The sequence below is a fragment of the Limulus polyphemus genome, unplaced genomic scaffold (assembly GCF_000517525.1).
Source record: "Limulus polyphemus unplaced genomic scaffold, Limulus_polyphemus-2.1.2 Scaffold745, whole genome shotgun sequence".
In the NCBI taxonomy this organism is placed as follows: Eukaryota; Metazoa; Arthropoda; class Merostomata; order Xiphosura; family Limulidae; genus Limulus; species Limulus polyphemus.
In genome coordinates, this window is record NW_013666355.1 from 417,348 (window position 1) to 437,202 (window position 19,855).

Here is a 19,855-nt window from a genome sequence, read left to right on the forward strand (position 1 = left end):
TTAAAAATTGTTATTTTACGGTGATAATCTTGTTTTCTTGTGCCCAATAATGCATAATTTCATTTGATAAACACGTTTAGATTGAATGGTAATTTATAATCAGTCACAAGAACGTCAAATCTGAATCACTTGAAAAAAACACGGGGGTGCTTAACTTTTTTCCTAGGTGTATATATATATATATATTACATATAAGTAGAACTTAAGCTAATATAATAACTGTAATTTAGAAATAACCTCCAATGAATTTTCAATAGAATTTTGCAATTAGCTGGTATTCTAACAGTTACTGCTACAAAAAATTAAGTTTAGATAACTTAAATAGCTGATTACCATTTTCCACATAATTTTTGATGTCATCTCAAAACATACAAGGAAAGATATAAACATATATGTAATAACTTAATATTGTTTAAGGTACATGGTAATTAGCATTAAGAAATTATGATTAATTAAGTAATCAGTCTAACACTATTATTAATTTTGCTTTATTTATTGGTAATTTGATTTTTAAACACGAGAGAAGGAGGTTGAAAACTTTGGTAGCTAAGCATGTTTCAAACTTATTCAGGTTTCTATGATAGCTAGCATCAGCCTTATTACTGTGCTATCATTCACTCAAGTAATTTAAAAATATAGCTAGAACTTTTAAAGTTTCCATAAAATAACAAGTACCCTTCCCAATCTAACCTAACCCATTTGTTATTAATTTTAAAGGTAAAGCAAAGCTGATAAAAATATTTTTTAACATATCCAAAGTTTAAGTCCCAAAGCTAAAAAAATTATATTACCAATCTAATCCATTGTTCCCAAAAGATAACATAGTATTTGAAATGTAACAAAATCATATCTTCACAAAATTTTGTACAATGCTATGAACTACCTGATCAGGGGAAATGTGAAAAGATTATAATCCAATTCCCACCAAAAACCAGTGAAGCAGTGGCTCTGTCCTTTATTATTTTTTTTCCTCACTTTCAGGTAAATTAAAGAACAAAGGAAACAAAAATTCTCATTGAATTGAGTTCACACAAACTTTGTTTCTTAAATTAAACTTTTTGTTATAAGACAGTACTCATTTAACTTTATCTTAAATAATTAACGAAAGTTACCCTCCCAATTGACCTCCACAGCGAGTGAAGTATTTGTTATAGTCAATTCTAAGCAACAACTGGGCTAGATGAGGGCTGGCTTGGTGGCTTCGTACACTAGACAGAATCCGAAACAGAAGAGATGTGTGGCGCTTAAAGTTCTGCAATACAGAAAAGTAATATTACTCAACATTTAGAAGTTAATCATGCATATATTAAATCAAATAAAATGCAAAGAAACACTATATTAATATTCAGAAATTTCAACAAGTTTACAATCTGAAGACAAGTGATATTTCTGGATTTCACCAATATAGATTTGGCTCTACTTTTGCAATTACCAGAATATTGCATCACCAGCTGAACTATCACAGAGTTATTTATTATGATGGCAATATGACATTTTGTAGACATGCCATGCAATACTTCTCTAATAGGTGGTTCTCTACATGTATAAAGGAACATACTACTATTAAATCTAAAAACTTGATTACTTAACATTTTGTAGAGATGTGTCACATAATACTTCACCACTAGATGGTTCTATACAAGTATAAAAGAACATACTCCTTGTAAATCTAGGAACTTTAGGACATCACATTTTGTAGACATGCCATGCAATACTTCACCAACACATAGTTCTCTTCAAGTATAAAAGAACGTACAGTCAGTACATCTAAAAACCTAAGTATTGTACTTTTCATTTTGTAGGCATGCCATGCAATACTGCGCCATTAGGAAGTTCACTATAAGTATAACAGAACACATACCAATTAAATCTAAGAACCTGACTATTGCATATTACATTCTGTAGAGATATGCCAGGCAATATTTCACTACCAGGTGGTTCTCTTCACGTATAAAAGAACATACACACCTAGGAAATCTAAGAGCTTAGTACTGCACATTTTGTAGAGACATGCCATGGAATACTTCACCATTATGTGGTTTTCTAGAAGTATAAAAGAACTTACACTTAGTAAATCTAACAACTAGAGTATTGAACTTCACATTTTATAGACATTCCATGCAATACTTCATCACTATGTGGTTCTCTACAAGTATAAAAAAACAACATACACCTAATAAATCTGAGAACTTGGGTACTGCACATTACATTTTTAAAAGACATGCCATGCAATAATTCACCACTAGGTGGGTGTCTACAAGTATAACAGAACATATACCTAATAAATTTAAGAACTAGCAAATTGCATTTTACATTTCAAAGAAACATGCCATGCAATACTTCCATTACTAGGTGGATTTCCCTGTAAATCTACAACACTGAGTACTGCACATTTTGTTGAGACATGCCATGCTGTACTTCTTTACAAGGTGGTTCTCTACAAATATAAAATAACATACAATGTCTAAGAAGCTATCTACTGTATTTTACATTTTGTACAGACATGCCATTCACTACTAGATGGTTTTCTACTAGTATAAAAGAACATACTAGTATTGAATCTAAGAACCTGAGTATTATACTTAACATCTCGTATACACATGCCATGCAATACTTCCACCAATATGTGGTTCTCTACAAATATTGAAGAACATGTTCTTAATAAATCTACAAATGTGAGTTCTGCACATTTGTAGACATGCCATGCAATACTTCACCACTACATTGTTCTCTACAAGTGTAACAGAATATAAACCTGATAAGAATAAGAACTAGAGTACTGCATATTACATTTTGGAAAGACACTTTGAACAATCCAAAAGCTCACCAGTGTTAGGTCATTCAAGTGCAAAAATTCCTGAGAGGACATTTGTCCATGATTGTTGGTCACTAACATGCATAAGGAAAGACATAGTTCCACTATTTCCATAAGACACTGATACACCTACAAAGAAAAATAAAATCTAACTTAAAATATTTTAAGGGGCTTTTTTTCCCCCAAATAGACAATATTATTATGTTTATTTTTTATAGTTTCATTGCATATACAGAAGATTTATCAAACAGTCTCATGTTTCAGGTAATGTTAGATTACATTTTAAATTGGGAAACTTAAAATACTACAAAACGTGCTAATTGCTATCCTAACATGGGGAGGTTAATATTTAATAAAATTTCATTATGATCTGAGGGTTCATTTATATAATTCTTTTGTGTAAAGTTTTTACTTGTTTTATAATATTGATAAATAAGAAATGAGTGTGACTTACTGGTTTAAGCAAAAGGAAACTTTGAGAAAAGACTGATGTCAAAAAATTTTCATGAGCCAGTTGAATGGCTTCAAAATCTTGGACTGTCCTAACTTTATCTTCTAATTGGGTGAAATTGCTCTCAAGTACATCCACCTGTAAAAAAATAAAATGAATGAAAAACTTTTAAAAGAAAACAAATTGAAATTTGTAATATATGTGAAGCTAACATTTCAACAGCCTCAAATCTAAGGAAGAACACAAGTGTTAAACCTAGTTACAGAAACATCTTAAAATGTACTAATATTATATTTGGTAAGCACCAATTTATGAAATTGGAGCAAAGTACCACAGAGGCTGAAATGATCAATTCATTTTTCGGTAAATGTAACTTAATGATAAAGTAAAACAGGAGTGTGATAATAGGAAGCATTTGGAATCATCATAATTCCATCATCAGTAATCTAGAAGTACAAAACAAACAAACAATATTTGTATTTACAACGAAAATATATATACATAAGACGTAAACAATTTGAATATATACATGAGAAAATGAAAATGTGGAACAGACAAAATAGTTAAAATGTTTAAATCAAATGAAGACTGTGTATTATTTAGGGATGGAAGGAGAGTTTTTATGTATAATATTTCTTTTATAAGAAGTTCAGTATCATGTTTGGATGTTGAGAGAATTTTAAAGTTGGAGAGAGAAATCGGATGACCTGTTTCTGTATTGTGCTGATAGATAGCAGAGTTGGGAGGGTTTGTAACCTTCCTTCCAGTTTTAATAGACTACCCATTTGTGCAAATGCTCTTACTTTAAGGTGACGTTTAGTTTCACCAACACAGGATGCCCTACAGTCTACATAAAAACTCGGATCCTTCCCTAAATTATACAGTCTTCACTTGATTTAAACTTATTTTAACTATTTCATCTGTGCCACATATTTTCTCATGCTATAATTGTATGTTCAAATTGTTTACTTCTTATGTATATATTTCCATTGTAATTACAAATATTATCTGTTTGATTTGTATCAGACTTGAACAGAGCAGTAGCCAAGCAAAGAAAAGGAAATATTCAAAAGTTAACATTTTCCTACACTGAAAATGTATTTCTGATAGATACTCACTCCCTCTCACTTAATGGCTTTTCTCAACTTGTGCTTTTCTCTAAAGGCACAATTTTCACTCGCCACTAGCCTTGATGTTCTCACACACCCTCATGTGATTACATGTGGTATAGCTGCACTTAGCATGCAAATAAGCATTTGACAACCCTCGACCAAGAAGAGTATGACAAATCCTCTTGGTGCTGTTGCCTCCCTCTATACTTTAGAGCAATAGCATCACTTTGAGATTAGGCAAAAGGATGCATCAGAAGGGGGGAGGATGGGTGGGAAGTGTGAGAGGAGGTAAGTATTTATTTGAAATACATTTTCAGTGTAGGAAACTGTTAACTTCCTATACGATACCTTATCTTTGGTCACATAATATTTAGAATCTCACATTGAAAAGGGGGACAGATCAGTGCAAAATTTACCCAGATGAGCACTCTTCAGAAGGTGACTGAAGAGAACCCATGGAATGTAATACATTAATGTCTGGAGTCACTCGTGGGACACTCCACCCCACCTGTATCAGGTGTACTCCTTGCCCATTGTAAAGATATGTTTTGCTAAGTTGGGCAGAAAATATGCACATCTAATTTGTGATTGGATGCACTAGATGGTATGGAGTGGCTAGGGTGCATCATACCATATTCAATGGGTCACCTCCAGTCCAAACAATGTGGCATTGGGTATTTGTCTTCTGTAACATGGTAGGAGGAAGGTCCCAACAGTTTTCATTTCAAGACCAGGAAACAGAAGGAAAAACAACTCCTGTTCCAACAACCCAGGAAGGACATGTGTGTAGACCCATTACACAACCAACACCAGGCCACCCGAGAACCTAACATCCGGGTAACAGTTAGAAGTGGAATAAGAAATATGGTGGGCCAACTCCAGTCCAAAACCAGGCATCATTGGTAATTTTTCGTCCATTCCACAGTAGGAAGAAGGCCCCTACCAACCACATGTGTAAAAACTTTTGTTGGTTGGCCATACACTGATCGAACACCAGATTGCCCAGGAACTGACTATAATGGGCAATACCCTTGGGTCTAATTGTTGGAGTTTCAGTTATACTGCCGATTACACCAAATTTATTTAGTTGAGGATTGCAGTGGCGAGTGGAGCTCACAAGATGCTAACTCAAGGTAATTTACAGCTAGAATAAAGAAACAGAATCCCAGACTAACACTGAACAAAATATAACATTAATTAGGTCTTTCTACATAGTATACACTGTTAACATCAATAGTTAAACATTTACTAAACCGTTAGTTTCTCACAACTTTACTTTTCACTAAACACTATTAACCAATACATATAGAATATTTTTCTCTAGTATAAGCATTAACTTCCTATAATAAACTACATTAATTGAACAAGAGAGATAGCAATTCTATACTTAGTTGAACTGGTATATTTCTGGACGTTGGAAATCTTCATATTCATGGTGGCTTGAAACTTTGATTCTTCTTTATGAAGATCACTGATTTTTAGCTCCAAACATGAGTTTTTAAACCATATTTTCTTTGTACTTTTTCGACCTTCCAAATAGTATTCCTAGCTACCCGCAAGTAGTTCTAACACTTTATTGGTCAGTCTGTGCAACTTCCTGGGCTAATCAAAAACAAAAGTTCTCAAGTAATTGGTTACTGTGATGGTGAGTGCTCCAGTTGCATTTTTACTTGTACTACTACACTGGTCTGGAGTAATAAATCTCACATCAAAGCACTGACTTGAGATGCTATCATAAACGTTTTAGTAGTTTCTACAGTGCTACTAACTCGGCATCAGTAACTTATCACTGTCAAACTCATGACTAGCATTTTTCTCAGCATCCTTGCTGTAGCTACATTTTTTTATAACTCTCAACTCGTGATTCTCAATGCTAAGTAACCCGTTAACTAGGCTTCACCTAGTTTTCGACTTAAAGGTATCCTTACTTATGCTATTTCTACATGTGTGTGTATTACACTCAGAATGCTTAAATTTCTATAGGTTCTTTCTTAGCTCTTGAACATGAAAAATACTGAAGCAATTGTAAAATTCCCTCAAAAAATATCCAATTGGTTCATGACATCCAGGCAGCAGTAGAATTAGGGAAAGCCAGCCAGAGGGGTAATCTGCAGGAGATGGATTTGTCCAATTCAAAACCAGGTAGCATCAGGTGTTTGTCTTCTGGTACACAGTAGAAAGAGAGTACTCACCAACAGAACACTACCACCCTACTCTCGACTGAGTGGAATTTGTCACATGCAGGAGGAAGCCTCAATGGTCCACCACCCCAGTGATAAGAACAGAGTTCATACACCATTTTGAAAAGAGAAATTTCATGACTTTTCTATGTTACATACTCAAAGTTTCCTGACTTATTTTGGCCATTGGAATACATTTATACATCTTCAGACAGATCAAGTAAAAGGCAGATTGCAGTTTAACAAGAGTTATTTTAAATTCTTAAGCATTTTACATTGTCAAATTACCTATAAGTTATTCTGTTTTCTCAGCCATATAATGTATGAAATGTTAACAAGTATATATATATATATATATATATATATATATATATCAAACATTACTACTGATGTTTAAGTTCTGACAGCTTACTGTTAATTACAGTACCATGTTTTCCTGCCTCAATTAGCTTTTCTTTGGTAGCAAACCTTCTATGACTATTACCCTTTGCTATGAATGTCCTCAATTCTTTCATAATTTCAACACACTGAAGATATCAGCTGCAAGAAATGGCATCATTGGTCTGTCTGTATGATAGTGGCTTCTTTATTTCATTTCTTTGTACACAAAAAACATTTTTCTGATTGGCTAATTTGCTGACTTGGATAGCTTAAAATTAACACCTGAGATAGCCTATAAGCAGAAAATCAAAATCCTAAACTGAAAATGTATTTCTAATAGATACCTTATTTCACAAAAACCTTTCTCAACTTGTATTGCTCTCTACTGGTGCACATTTTCATTCACCACTAGCCTTGTTACTCCCACTTATTACTGCATACTAACATGCAAATGATCATGCAGCAACCCTCTACCAACAGGAGTGCAACACTACCCCTATCATAACTAGCACCCTCACATACACGTTAATCACTTTGAGATTGGTCATAAATAACCAAACCAGTTCACACCAGGAGTGAGAAGGATGGGTGGGAAATGTGAGAGGAGGTAAGTATCTATGGGAAATGCATTTTCAGTTTAGGAAAATGTTAACTTCTGATACAATATCTTACCTCCTCTCACAAATAGCTAGAATCACACACACTGAATTAGTTGAGGGCTAGTGAGAAGATGACCCCCCCCCCCCATTAGGAAGTGCCCAAAGGAAGACTATGAGGTGTGATAAGGAATTAAAATTAATAAACCAGTGGGAGACTGCACCACTTCTGATCCAGGTATACTCTTTGCCCTTTAGTAGTGTGTTGCCAAAATGTAAAGAGTGGGAACTTGGAGGGGTGTCCAAAAAATACAGAAATAATGGAAGCCCCTGGTGTAAAGTAGCTAGGGTGTGATAGACTGTAAATGGGAGTTTAACCTCAACCAACACCTGGCGACATCTGGAATTGTACATCAGGTCTGTGGTAAGAGGGTCCTCTACCTTTTACCTCAAAAATGGGTACTGGCAGGGAAGAGAAGCTCCTGTACCAAAAACCTATCTCCACATGTGTGCACCTCCAACACAACCAACACCAGATCCACTGGAAACCAACATCCAGCAGATGGTAAGAATGAGGAGAGCTCACGTGGGTATTCATCTATGGTTCGAAACCTGGTAGCATTGTGAATTTGGTCATCCAGTTTGTGCTATGAGGAGGGTACCCAGACTTACACAAGTGGGACATCATGTGTCTCGTTCAGCTACAGCCAACACCAGATTCATGAGAACTGACGTCCAGCAGATGGTAGGAAGAGGGACTGCAATTTTGGGTTACATTTTCAGACAAACACCTTGCAGAATTGGGGAATTTATTATCCAGTCTGTGGTAAGAGGGTACAGCCAAACACATGTTAAAACTTATGTGGCTAAACCATCTCCAACCAACACCTGATCCTCTGGAACTAACATATGGAGGATAGTAGGAAGGAGAATGTCTCAGCCAGAAGCGCAAGCTGCATTTTTTTTTAGTTTATATATATATATAAGGCAGAGTGCTACATCCAACACCTGGCGGCATCTGGAATTGTACATCAGGTTCATGGTAGGACGGGTATCACATCATTGACACCCACAGAATGTTACCACCCTACTCTCAAACTGAGTAGTATTGTGCACACTCAAGAGGACAGGCCTCCATGGTCCATTACCCCAGTGGCTAGGAAATGGTAAGTGGCAAGGATTCCCACACCCACTAAAAGAAGGAGAGAAATAATGCATTGGATAGTCCAGAGGACCACACCACCAGAGACAGTGCAATGGGTGACCCTATACTGAAAAGCAGAGTGATCATGTTGATGGGTGCATCATCCAACACCTGGATGAACGTCTGGAATTGTACATCAAGTCTGTAGTAGGACAAGTGTCAAATGCCATGGATCATCAGAGATGAGCAGCAATCCCTGTCTGCTTTACTCATGTTAGTTCAGGATAGTATGATATGGGACTAACATATTTATGAAGCAAAAGGCTGTAAGGTACACGTGCGAACAGCCCAGCAGAACACCCCATCTCAACGGTGGGTGTAAAATGACCTTGTGACATGTTATTTTGTCTCTTTTTCTACATTTTATATCCATGCATTGAGGACATATTGAATGGAGTGGATCAACCAACACCTGGCAGCATCTGGAATGGTACATCAGGTCTGTGGTGGGAAGAGTCTCAACGTCATAGTCATCTAGCATATTCACAGGTCCTATAGTGCAAATTAAAGACTAAGTATACCTGGTCAGGCTACATTCACCAGAGAGTGGGATTAAAATATGCAATACTGAAGGCCCCTTCAAAGGAAAAGAAAAATGAATGAAGTACTTATCACCACAGATAAATAGTTACAGCACTGATAATGTCCCCCAAGGGAAGATGGAAATGTGCAGTCAGGGATATGGTAAGGTGATGGATCTGATGGGAAGAAAATATGGAAGAAAATGCCAGGCAAATGAACTTGCAAATTCAACCCAGAATGGTGATGTGAAAAGGTCATGGTAGAGGTGAGCATTTCACGGAAGAAGCACATGGACTTCGGAACCATGGAAGGCAACAGTATGTGTCATATACCCTCGGAAAGCCCTGACCTGACAAAGGAGGTGGTGGAATTGAAACATTTTAGAGCAGCAGGGGTGAAACATAGGAAATGAGAGATAAGTACAGAACATAACATATTTGAATAACAAATCCACCAAAAGGGAAAAGGTCTGGAGAAGTCCCCTGAAATGACAAGTGACTAAGAGGCACATTCAGGAGAAGGGGGAAAAGGCTGTCCAAATCCAAAATGAAAAGAACACTGAAAACCTTGTTAGGACAATCATCAGTGTTCTGATTGTAGCAAGAAAGTGGTCAACTCCCAAATGACCAGAGCCATCACTTCATGAGCCAAGAATCATGGTGTTGACCCGTTAAATGTGGTCGGGAATTTCACTGCCACAGTAAGGGCAGTTGTAGTCCTGTTCACTTGTGAGTTCATAACTCCCAAAATTGAAAGAGGAGAGAAGATAAATTGTAACTCTCCCAGAAACAGAACAAAAGAGTAAAATACGGAATTAACTGAAAAAGAAATTCATGAAAGTAAAAATGTATGGGGAGGTTAATTAAACTGCGAGCAAAAAACATCTAATCAGTAGAACAGCCATTTGAGAAGTGTTTAACATGTGCATGATTAGATAGGGTGCTAGTTACGATAGTAGTAGTTTTGTATTCCTATTGGTGGAGGGTTGCTGCATGATCATTTGCATGTTAGTATGAAGTAATAAGTGGGACTAACAAAGGCTACTGGCAAGCAAACATTTGCACCGACAGAGGGCAGTACAAGTGAAGAAAGTTTTTTGTGAGTGGAGGTAAGATATCGTATCAGAATTCCTGGTTGAATAGATCATGGTGAGTATATAAACAGGTCTGTGAAATTTAGTAACATTTTTGTCTTGTTAAGCTATCACTATGCTACCAGTGTACAACTGGCAATTATTGAAGGATCTTTGCAAGACTATATTTTCTACCAAAACCCAAACTGTGAACATGTATATATGTAATGTAAGAACAATTGCCTTTAAAATTTTGTGCACTGTACATTGTATATGTTTATGCATGCCTCCAGTTTTCAATGAAGATTTACATGTACATATGAAATAAAACACAATAAAGATTAATGAGAATACAAATGTGCTTTTTTGTTTATTCACAATATATATATAGATACATACATAGAATATAACAAATGGGAAGTAAAGAGGCTCTAAAAAGATGACTTAGTGACATCATGAGATGGAAAGAATGTACATGCAAGTGGTGCCAATGTGGGAAAATGGAAGTTGTGTTTATGAGGTGATAAGTTTCCAGTTTCTGCAATAAGACCACCTCTCAACAGAGATCATTTGAGCTCACTCACAAATGTTGTAACACTGTAGAGGTTCTACTTTAAATTTTATATTTAAGTTACTTTAAAAAAAATATATAATAATAATAAAAATATACATAAAAAACAAGGATTTGTAGTACTAACTGTATACTTGAGGAAGTTTGCACTCCTGTAAACATTCTTCCCTAAGCCTTACTGAGTCTCACAAATTTTGGCATTTAAAAAGAATTTGTGTACCTTTCAAATATGGATTTTAGGGCACTAACAATATATCATTGACTAGAATAAAACATTCCAAAAACATAATAATTTATCTGGCTTTCTAAGTTACCCATAAATAGGTTAAAACAATACCTTTAGAACTTAGAATAGCAAAATATGATCACCACAAATCATACAATTCTGCTGAATAACAGTATAGACTGGGAAACTAAACAATGGCTTATAATATTTATGTTGAAGAGAAACTGAGATATGAACAAGAAAATTTTAAAAGTTAGAGAGATGAAAAGGGGCTCCTCTGGTAGTTTTTAGAAATTTAATGATACCTTAGTATATCAAGAAAGTAGGAAGCTAATGTTTTTGATTCTTGCTTGTAATTATGTAAAGTTTATATTTCTAATTTGTTGGAAACTATAGCAGCCTATTTATGATGTTACAAAATTTTGAAAGGAAAAAAAATCAGAGCTCAGACATGTCATGTGATACAGAAAAATGAAAATTGTGAATTTCTAAACATTTAAGAAGTTAAAACTTAGATAATTTGTAAATTTGAATGACAAACTATATATTCATGTGAAGTTTATGGATATATATACTGATAAAAAAGTTGTTTAATTCAATTTTTAATAAAACACTAAAAGGTTATGTCATGCACAAAAGAGCCAGGCCCAGATACAAAGGGTTAACTGAAAATTAAATGAAATTTAAATGAAAATAACTTATTATTTATACAAAGAAAGGCTGATTTTACTCAAACAAATAGCATGTTTTCCTAGTAATTTGCTTTCAGCCCTAGTGGTATGGCTTAAACTATGAATAAAAGACATAGTAGCTGTGTAAAAAGTATTACCTGTGGGTTTGTCAAGATCATTTCTAGTGTATGAAACATATTTTTGGGCAGTCATGTAATCAATGACTGGTTTGTTAGATACACAGCTGCCCCAATTTTTTATCTACCATATAGTATGTTAAGACACGAAGGTAAAAATGAATGCTTTCTCAAGATGGACTTGACCTTTGCCAATACAGTATACTTTTACATTAAATCCAAACTTGACATAAATATTATATTTTATTCTAATTATTTATGGACTTGTGTTATGCTAAAAGAAACATTCAACCCCCAAACATCATGTTATTATATGTTGTTTGGGAATTTTGGTATAAATGTAATATATTTTTTAACTTGTGTTAATTGGAGCATAGTATACATAATTACAAATAAATAAAATGACCACGAACTCCACAGAATCTTAGTAGTTACTATGTTTACTCAACATTTCAGCTTTATGCCTTCATTGAAAGCATACAATTTCTGTAATGATACAGTTCATTACAAAATTATATGCTCTTGATGAAGGGGTAAAGCCAAAACACTGAGTAAATAAAGTAACTGGTAAGATTCTATGGAGTTCATGGTCATGTTATATATTTATAATGAATGTAATGTATTTCAATCTCATTAATATTTCATCTGTCAAGATTACTAAAGGTACAATAAGAATAAAAAAACAAGGCATCACATATATCAATGACTAACCCAGAAACAACAATTATATTTACACCAAATGCAAAACTACAATAAAAAGAAACAATTGCACATAATTTATTCTAAGCAGTTTATAAGTCTTTCTTGATGAATGCTTATTTGTCTGACTCACCTGCAAGTAGTACTGAAGGTTGTCAATAAGAAAAGCCATGTGTGTTCGGAGCTGCCATAAGGGTGTATTGATAGAGTCTCGACCAACATCCTTATTCAACATTTGAATGGCCCAGCACTGATGAAGCTCCAACTGTGCTCTCCGTATGGCAAGAAGAAAACGAAATATCACACTGTACCTGAAGCATAATGAACAAGTACAAAATTCATTAACAAAAGTATTTAATTCTTCATAAACCTAAAGAGTTCAGTTTTTATAAGAAACAAACTCAAAAATAAAAGGTTATTGTACCTTTAACAAGATAAAAAAATGACAATATCTGTCCCAAATTCACTACTTAGCTAAAGTATTTTACCCCAAATGGAAACAGTTAAAAAATACAATATCTGATAGGAACATAGCATTCATCAATATTATTTTTCTAAATACAATAAAAAACCATTGCCCATAATAAATATATTAAGTAATAAATCCACTCAGTAATTACTGTATCATAAATAAATAAAAAGTGTCAGGAACACACTAATTAACAATGATTATTTTTTACTACATTTACTATGCAATTAACAAGTACTCTGTGAAAAACACTATTTAACCATATTTGACAATATCATTACACTAACACAATTGTATATTAACAAAGAATGATTAGTAAGCAAATGATATTTGTTGTAGAGATGTATATATTTCAATAGTATCTTGGTCTGCCTTCATCAGATATGACAAAAAATAAACATATAAATGACATGTGAGAATGCAAGATTTATAAATAAGTTATGTGTAGAAATACAAGACGTATTTACAAATAATGTATAGGAAATTAGATTAATAGATCAAAGGAATATTGTTGTGTGAGAGCTTTGAAATTTTGCAAGCTATGTTTCGAACTTAAGGAAATTGTCAAGACGGGTCAAGCTTGGAAAAAAAATTCTAAGAAAATAAACTTAGTAAAAGTTTGCTAATATTATCTGCACCACTGTCATGGTTTAAGGCTAAATCACCTGCTTTTATAATTTCAATAGTATTTAAACAATAATGCTCCTTTTTTTTTGGAGGGTCGGGTTGATGTAGGAGAGAAAAATGTTCCCAAATTATCCTATGACCATATTCAAATTGATAATTGATACCATTTTAGGACAAATTTTTCAAATTCTCTTCCAGGCACATGACTTTGGTGTTTTTTGTGTATTGATTTCCCAATAGTTTAAGGTTTGTCCAATATGTGTCTTACCACATCCACGTGTGATGCTCATATACATCTTGTTTTGGGTCTTTTTTTAATACTTCGTTCAAATAAGGTAATAAGAAGAACAAAGTTGAAAAGGGCAACAATTGTCTTGGTCCTTGAAAAAAATTACATTTTGAAAGACTTCTGTTTTGTTGTCTTTAGGTCAGAGAGGTTTTCTGAAATATCATTCTTTCTACCCAAGCTGCTTTTAATGATTAGTCTTGTAAGCTTTTCTCCTCAAGTGTCACTGAACTAGGCAGTTGCTGCCCTCTTCAACCTTGTTCCTTATGAAGACTCAGCCTAAATCATCAATAAAAGAATAGGTAATCTTATGCAAAGGTTTAAATATGATTTTTAGATTAGTTATTAAGGCTACTGATAAGGGAAATACTGGAATCATCATAGAAAGTTTTACAGTACTGAAGTTTAATAAAAGCTGTATCTATAATGTTATGGTCCAAAACTAGATAGCCATTGCTTGATTGTTGGGGTTTCATGGTGCAAAGCAACAAGGCTATCTGCACGAAAAAGTCTAGTATAAAGAAAAAAAAAATCAAACAAGACATTTAAAATACCAAAATTTGAAGAAAAATAAATCAAAATGTCTGAAATTTAGGATCTGAAACAAAGTTTACATTGAAAATGTATTTCCAATAGATGCTTACCTTCTCTCAGAAATAGCTTATCTCAGTTATACTTCCCTCAATATGCACAAGTTTTTGCTTGCCACTAGTCTTGATACTCCCATCTACCCTCTCATGTATTCATGTGAGACATCTGTATGATATCATGCAAATGATCATGCAGCGACCCTCCACCAATAGGAGTGCAACACAACTTCTATTTTAACTAGTACCCTCTCTACTGAGCAGCCCTTAATCACTTTAAGATTGGGCAATACCTACAAAACCATCCTCAGGAATGGGGAGCTCAGGTGGGAAATGTGAGAGGGAGGTAAGTATCTATCAGAAATGCATTTTCAGTGTTGGATAATGTCAACTTCCAATACAGTTTCTGACCTCCTCTCACAACTAGCTAGAATCTTACACCGAGTTGTCAGATAATCTGCCTTTAGAAAGCACCTAGAGGAAAACCATGGGGTGTGCAAATGAATGTACCAATTCAAGAACCCTGGCAGACACAAAAGAAAACCTGAATCAGAAAGAGAATAAAGATAGGTGATGTAAGGAAGAGAAATGGGAGTGAAGGCAAAATTGCCCTCATGTGTGGCCAATGTCTGGGGTAAGAAAGACTGATGCAGAAGAGAAGAACAGAGGTAAAGTGATAAAAGGTATGAGTGAAATCAAGAGGAAACATGTCTGAACACGACATCCACAAGCCAAGGGGGAGGAGGAAAAGGGTCTTGTAGGAGAGATGATATAAGGAAGACAAGGGCTCAAAGAGGAAAGATGTAAGGACATGAAGGACCATGTGAGTGTTTCAATCAGGTAGGGTAGTAGGGTGATGCAGATGACAAAGACAGAAGGAATGAAATAAAAGGGTGAGGATGGGAGAAGCAAAAACCTGGCAACATCATGAACAACAAAAAGTGATGAACAAGGCAGTTCAGTATCCAGAAATTATGGATACAGAAAACCCCCTGTCAAAAAGTTAAGCAAGAAAGGTAGTCAGGTGTGGTACATAAGGACAGAATGGGGGTAAAACAATACCAGAATGACCAATGATGTAAGAAGTCCCTGTGACATGGAGGAGGAGCAGATGTAATGGAAAATTAGGGAAGCAGCCCACAGGGAAAGTTTGGACCATCTGGTAAGGGACTGGATAAAAGGCTCGTGTGAAGTGGAAATGTGGAAACAGAAGGATGCAGCATGCTGGAATGAAGTAGGTGGAGGGTTGGTAAGAGATACAACAAGCAAAGGGGAAGCAATAATGAGTACCATGGTGGAGCTGGTCAAAGTGGTACTCCTAAGAGTACTCAACACAGAGTGATTGGGAAAGTGGACAGGACACAAGGGAGGAGACAAATGGGGATATAGGCAGAGAGGGAAAGGTTCATCTACTCCTGACTGAGAGCAATGACAACCACAGCCAAAGGTTGTGGAACTGGAGACTAAAACCAGCAAAGTATAGAATTAAGGTGGGTAGCAAAGGCATCTAGCTCCTGAGTACTCCACTGTGAACAAAGCCAGCTGAATACCTGTGGGTTGAGGGACAATGATGTGGGGAGAAACTTGTAAGAACGTGACAGATGATCCATGACAATATTCAGAGCACCTGGAATATGACAAGCCAACAAATTAATCTGACACTGTGGGCCCAGAACATGAGATCTAACACGTGAAACAAAGAGATCACAAACATGTGCTCCTGAGCTGAGTGATGGAAGAAACAACCAACAAGTTGTCGGAATGGATCATAACCAACATGTTCTGCAGAGCTGGTTGGAAATGAATCAGAGCCCAATGGACAGTGAGGAGTTTCAAGAGATTGATATTGAGACTTGACTACAGACCAAATGTCAGAAATCACCTGAGCATCCATACATGAATTCCAACCCGAAAGAGAATCACCCAAGAACAGGGGTACATGTGGATGAGGCATAGGAAGATAGATACCTGCTGTGGTATTGCTTCTGTCCAGCCATAAGTCAAAGTCTGTATAAATGAAAAAAAAAAAGAGATGTACAGGAGTATCCAAGTGATCCCAAATGAGGTTTCACAGGTCCCACAAAGCTCCCTGAAGAAACCTCATGTGAGCCCAATCTAGGGAAATAAGAACATCCAAAGAAGGTCATAGAAATAAGAATGACTAGTCCCAGATTTTACTGAAGGTAGATATATAGAAACTGAGGTGCTTCGAATATGACATGGCTCGAAATATGTTTGCGGGGAAGCTAAAAGAAATGGGCCCAAAGGATTTGTTTTGAACACTGTGCAAACTAAGCAGGGTTATCTGTGCTAGCCATCCCTAACTTAGCAGTGAAAGACAACAGAGAAGGCAGTTAGTCATCACCACCCACTGCCAACTCTTGGGCTACTCTTTTACCAACGAATAGTGGGATTGACCATCACTTTATAATGCTCCCATAGCTGAATGAGTAAGCATGTTTGGTGGGATGGGGATTTAAACCCACGACTCCCAGATTGCGAGTCAAGCACCCTAACCACCTAGCCACTGTCAAAAATTAGTAGATTTACACTGCAAGTTCAAATACGTAGCTAATTATTCATGAAAAAATATTATAAATTGTACCTGTAAATTGACCTTTCACACCATGTAACCCTCTAAATGGAACAATGTTGACAAAATATCAGTGATTGATATAAAATTATCACTTCATCTGTTAATCTGAGGCTGTGTGAAACCTGTGTCCAGGCAAGGTAAGATGTAGTCCCAATAGAATCTATTAATTTCAAACTCATATGCATTAAAGGAAAACTATGAACAACTGTTCAAAACGAAGTATGAACACCTATGTACCTATGAAAATAATAGATACATGTTTTGTTCACATTTGTTTTAAATTTGAAATACTGTGATTGACAGATACACAACAGTAGCAAACTCCACCCTTTCAGACATCATTTCTTGATGTAATTGATAAATTGCAGCATCAAGTTTAAATATATATAATCGAAATACAAAAGTGAAGGAAGTAAAGGTTTGTCTATGAATTATAAATAAAATTAGTATCAACTCTTTCAATATGGGGTCGGTCAATGTGACAACCTCATAACTATTTTGTGCTTGTTATAGTTTTCATGTTATAACTTTTAAATTAGTAAGCAAATGCCAACGAAATTTGGCAGATTATCAGTAAACATTACAATACTTTCATACGCAAATTATCTAATTTTTGTATTAAGTCATAAAGTTTGTAAAGCAATGTTTCTTTCATTCCTTTTTTTTCTTTTCACATCTTGTCTATCTATCATGCAAAGATTAAAAATACTTTTATGCATCAGAAAATTTTTAAATTTCACATGAAAAATCTTAATAATGTTCGGATAGTTATCAAACGTTTCTTAAGAAAAACTTTATATTTTATCTGTTATTTTCAGTAATTAATCTCTGTACAGGTTCAGTAGATTTGAATGATCTCATAGCCACCATAAAAAATTAGGAAATAAACATAAATTATGCCTCGTTCATTGTAGAATGAACACGAATTATAACACAAAACATAGCTTAAATCTCATAACATTATACTATTTATATATATTTATTATTTTTATTATATTGACCTTTAACCTATGCCTGGTTAACAATACAGAAGTTACAAGGACGTGGCTCACGTGCACTCATGTTACCATATCAAATAACATAAAACTAACCTTTGGTCTGTGCAAAGTAATTTGTCTTGGCTGTGTTTTAGTCAACTAGTATTTTGTAATATACAGTCACATTTCAATTATTATACATTATATATGTATACAGATTATTTCTATTTTGAAATAAGTTCTTAAACATATTTTTCCTAAAACATAGAACAGTAAATAAAGAAGTAAAGCAAATAATTATCTCTTCTAGTACGACCTTTGTACTCGGTTGCTGCTTGACATAGGTTGCTAAGCCATTAAAAATTTTGCACATGGAAGATATAAACAAATCATTTTTTTTAGGTTTTATATATACATCTGAATAACTAAAAAATCATAAATTACTACATCAATACCATAGAATTCAATTATAATTTATCATAATAAGCTTAGTGACTAAGATGTATTTTACTTTTAAACAATACAAAATTTTGAGCAGACTAAAGACACAACCTACCTCACTGAAATCTTGGTTCAAAAGAAATGGTGCTAGCCACATTAGACATGTTGAGAAAACCACTAGGGGGACATTCTGAGCTTCCAATTGGTTATTCATGTCATATATACAAGTAAGTGTAAATAAGAGAGCATTTCCATAAATGGAAAGAGGTGGGTGGGGTGCCACTGTGTTTGATTTATTACATGAGCAAAATCTTAGCAAATAGAAAAGATAGGAGGTTCTTATTTTATATTCTAGCTTGTCAATATCTGTAACTTAAGTTTTTAATTTGTATGAAACTATAGACTTAGTATTTTGACTTCACAAACATCTAATTTGAACCACTGATGCATTCAACATACCACAACACACAAAAATCGATGTTTATCTGTGTTATTTTTAATATTTACTTTTAAATTAAGAAATTGAGTAATGCATAGTTCTAAAATTTGAATTACAATCTACAGTTTAATACCAAACTTACTGACATAAATTCATGAAATAGTTCAATAAAATTTTGAATACGAGTCAACAAATGAGATGACATGGCTTTTCACCTATGACCTGTCTTGAAAGGGTTAATAAGTGTGAATATACTATGATATTAATGAAGAAGCATTATGATCAAAGGTATTAACATTACATAGAAAGTACTTGCATGAAAATCCTACAAATATATCAGGTAATATATGATTATGAATCTATCATATTATGTTATTTCTAACATAATGTGTTTCTTGATGTGAATTTATTTTGAATCCAGGTTATGCAGTTGAAAGTTAAGCACACAAGTCACCAACTTAAGGAATTTATATATGTAGTAAAGAACTCACTCAAAGGCAGTTGTAATATAAAAAAATAATTTGATCAATTTGATCAATTCCTCTATATCCAAACTCCCAGTTATTTTCTAATAATTCACAATCAAAACTATCAAACTCTTTGTTTTGGATACTTATATGTTCATTAACCAAACCTTCAACTATACACCTGGAAAAAAGTTAAGCACCCCCAAATATTTTTCAGGATTGCTTATTGAAAATAAGGTTTAATTTTCATGATGTTGAGCAATGTTCATAATTTCAAACATAATTAAAAGGATGTGAGCATTCAGGTGTGACATTTAAATCAGGCGCAT

The 19,855-nt window shown here is 34.5% G+C and overlaps 1 protein-coding gene across 1 annotated transcript in view; it reads right to left on the reverse strand.

Moving 5' to 3' along the window:
- LOC106460305 (gamma-tubulin complex component 4-like) overlaps positions 1-19,855 on the reverse strand; it is a 33,907-nt gene that overhangs the window by 2,653 nt on the left and 11,399 nt on the right. The window contains exons 2-5 of the mRNA XM_022387003.1: positions 12,771-12,948; positions 3,270-3,404; positions 2,828-2,944; positions 1,113-1,252 (exon numbers count right to left, since the gene is read on the reverse strand). Coding sequence (XP_022242711.1) covers positions 1,113-1,252; positions 2,828-2,944; positions 3,270-3,404; positions 12,771-12,872 — 494 coding nt within the window. The 5' untranslated portion in view covers positions 12,873-12,948. The remainder of the gene's footprint in view (positions 1-1,112; positions 1,253-2,827; positions 2,945-3,269; positions 3,405-12,770; positions 12,949-19,855) is intronic.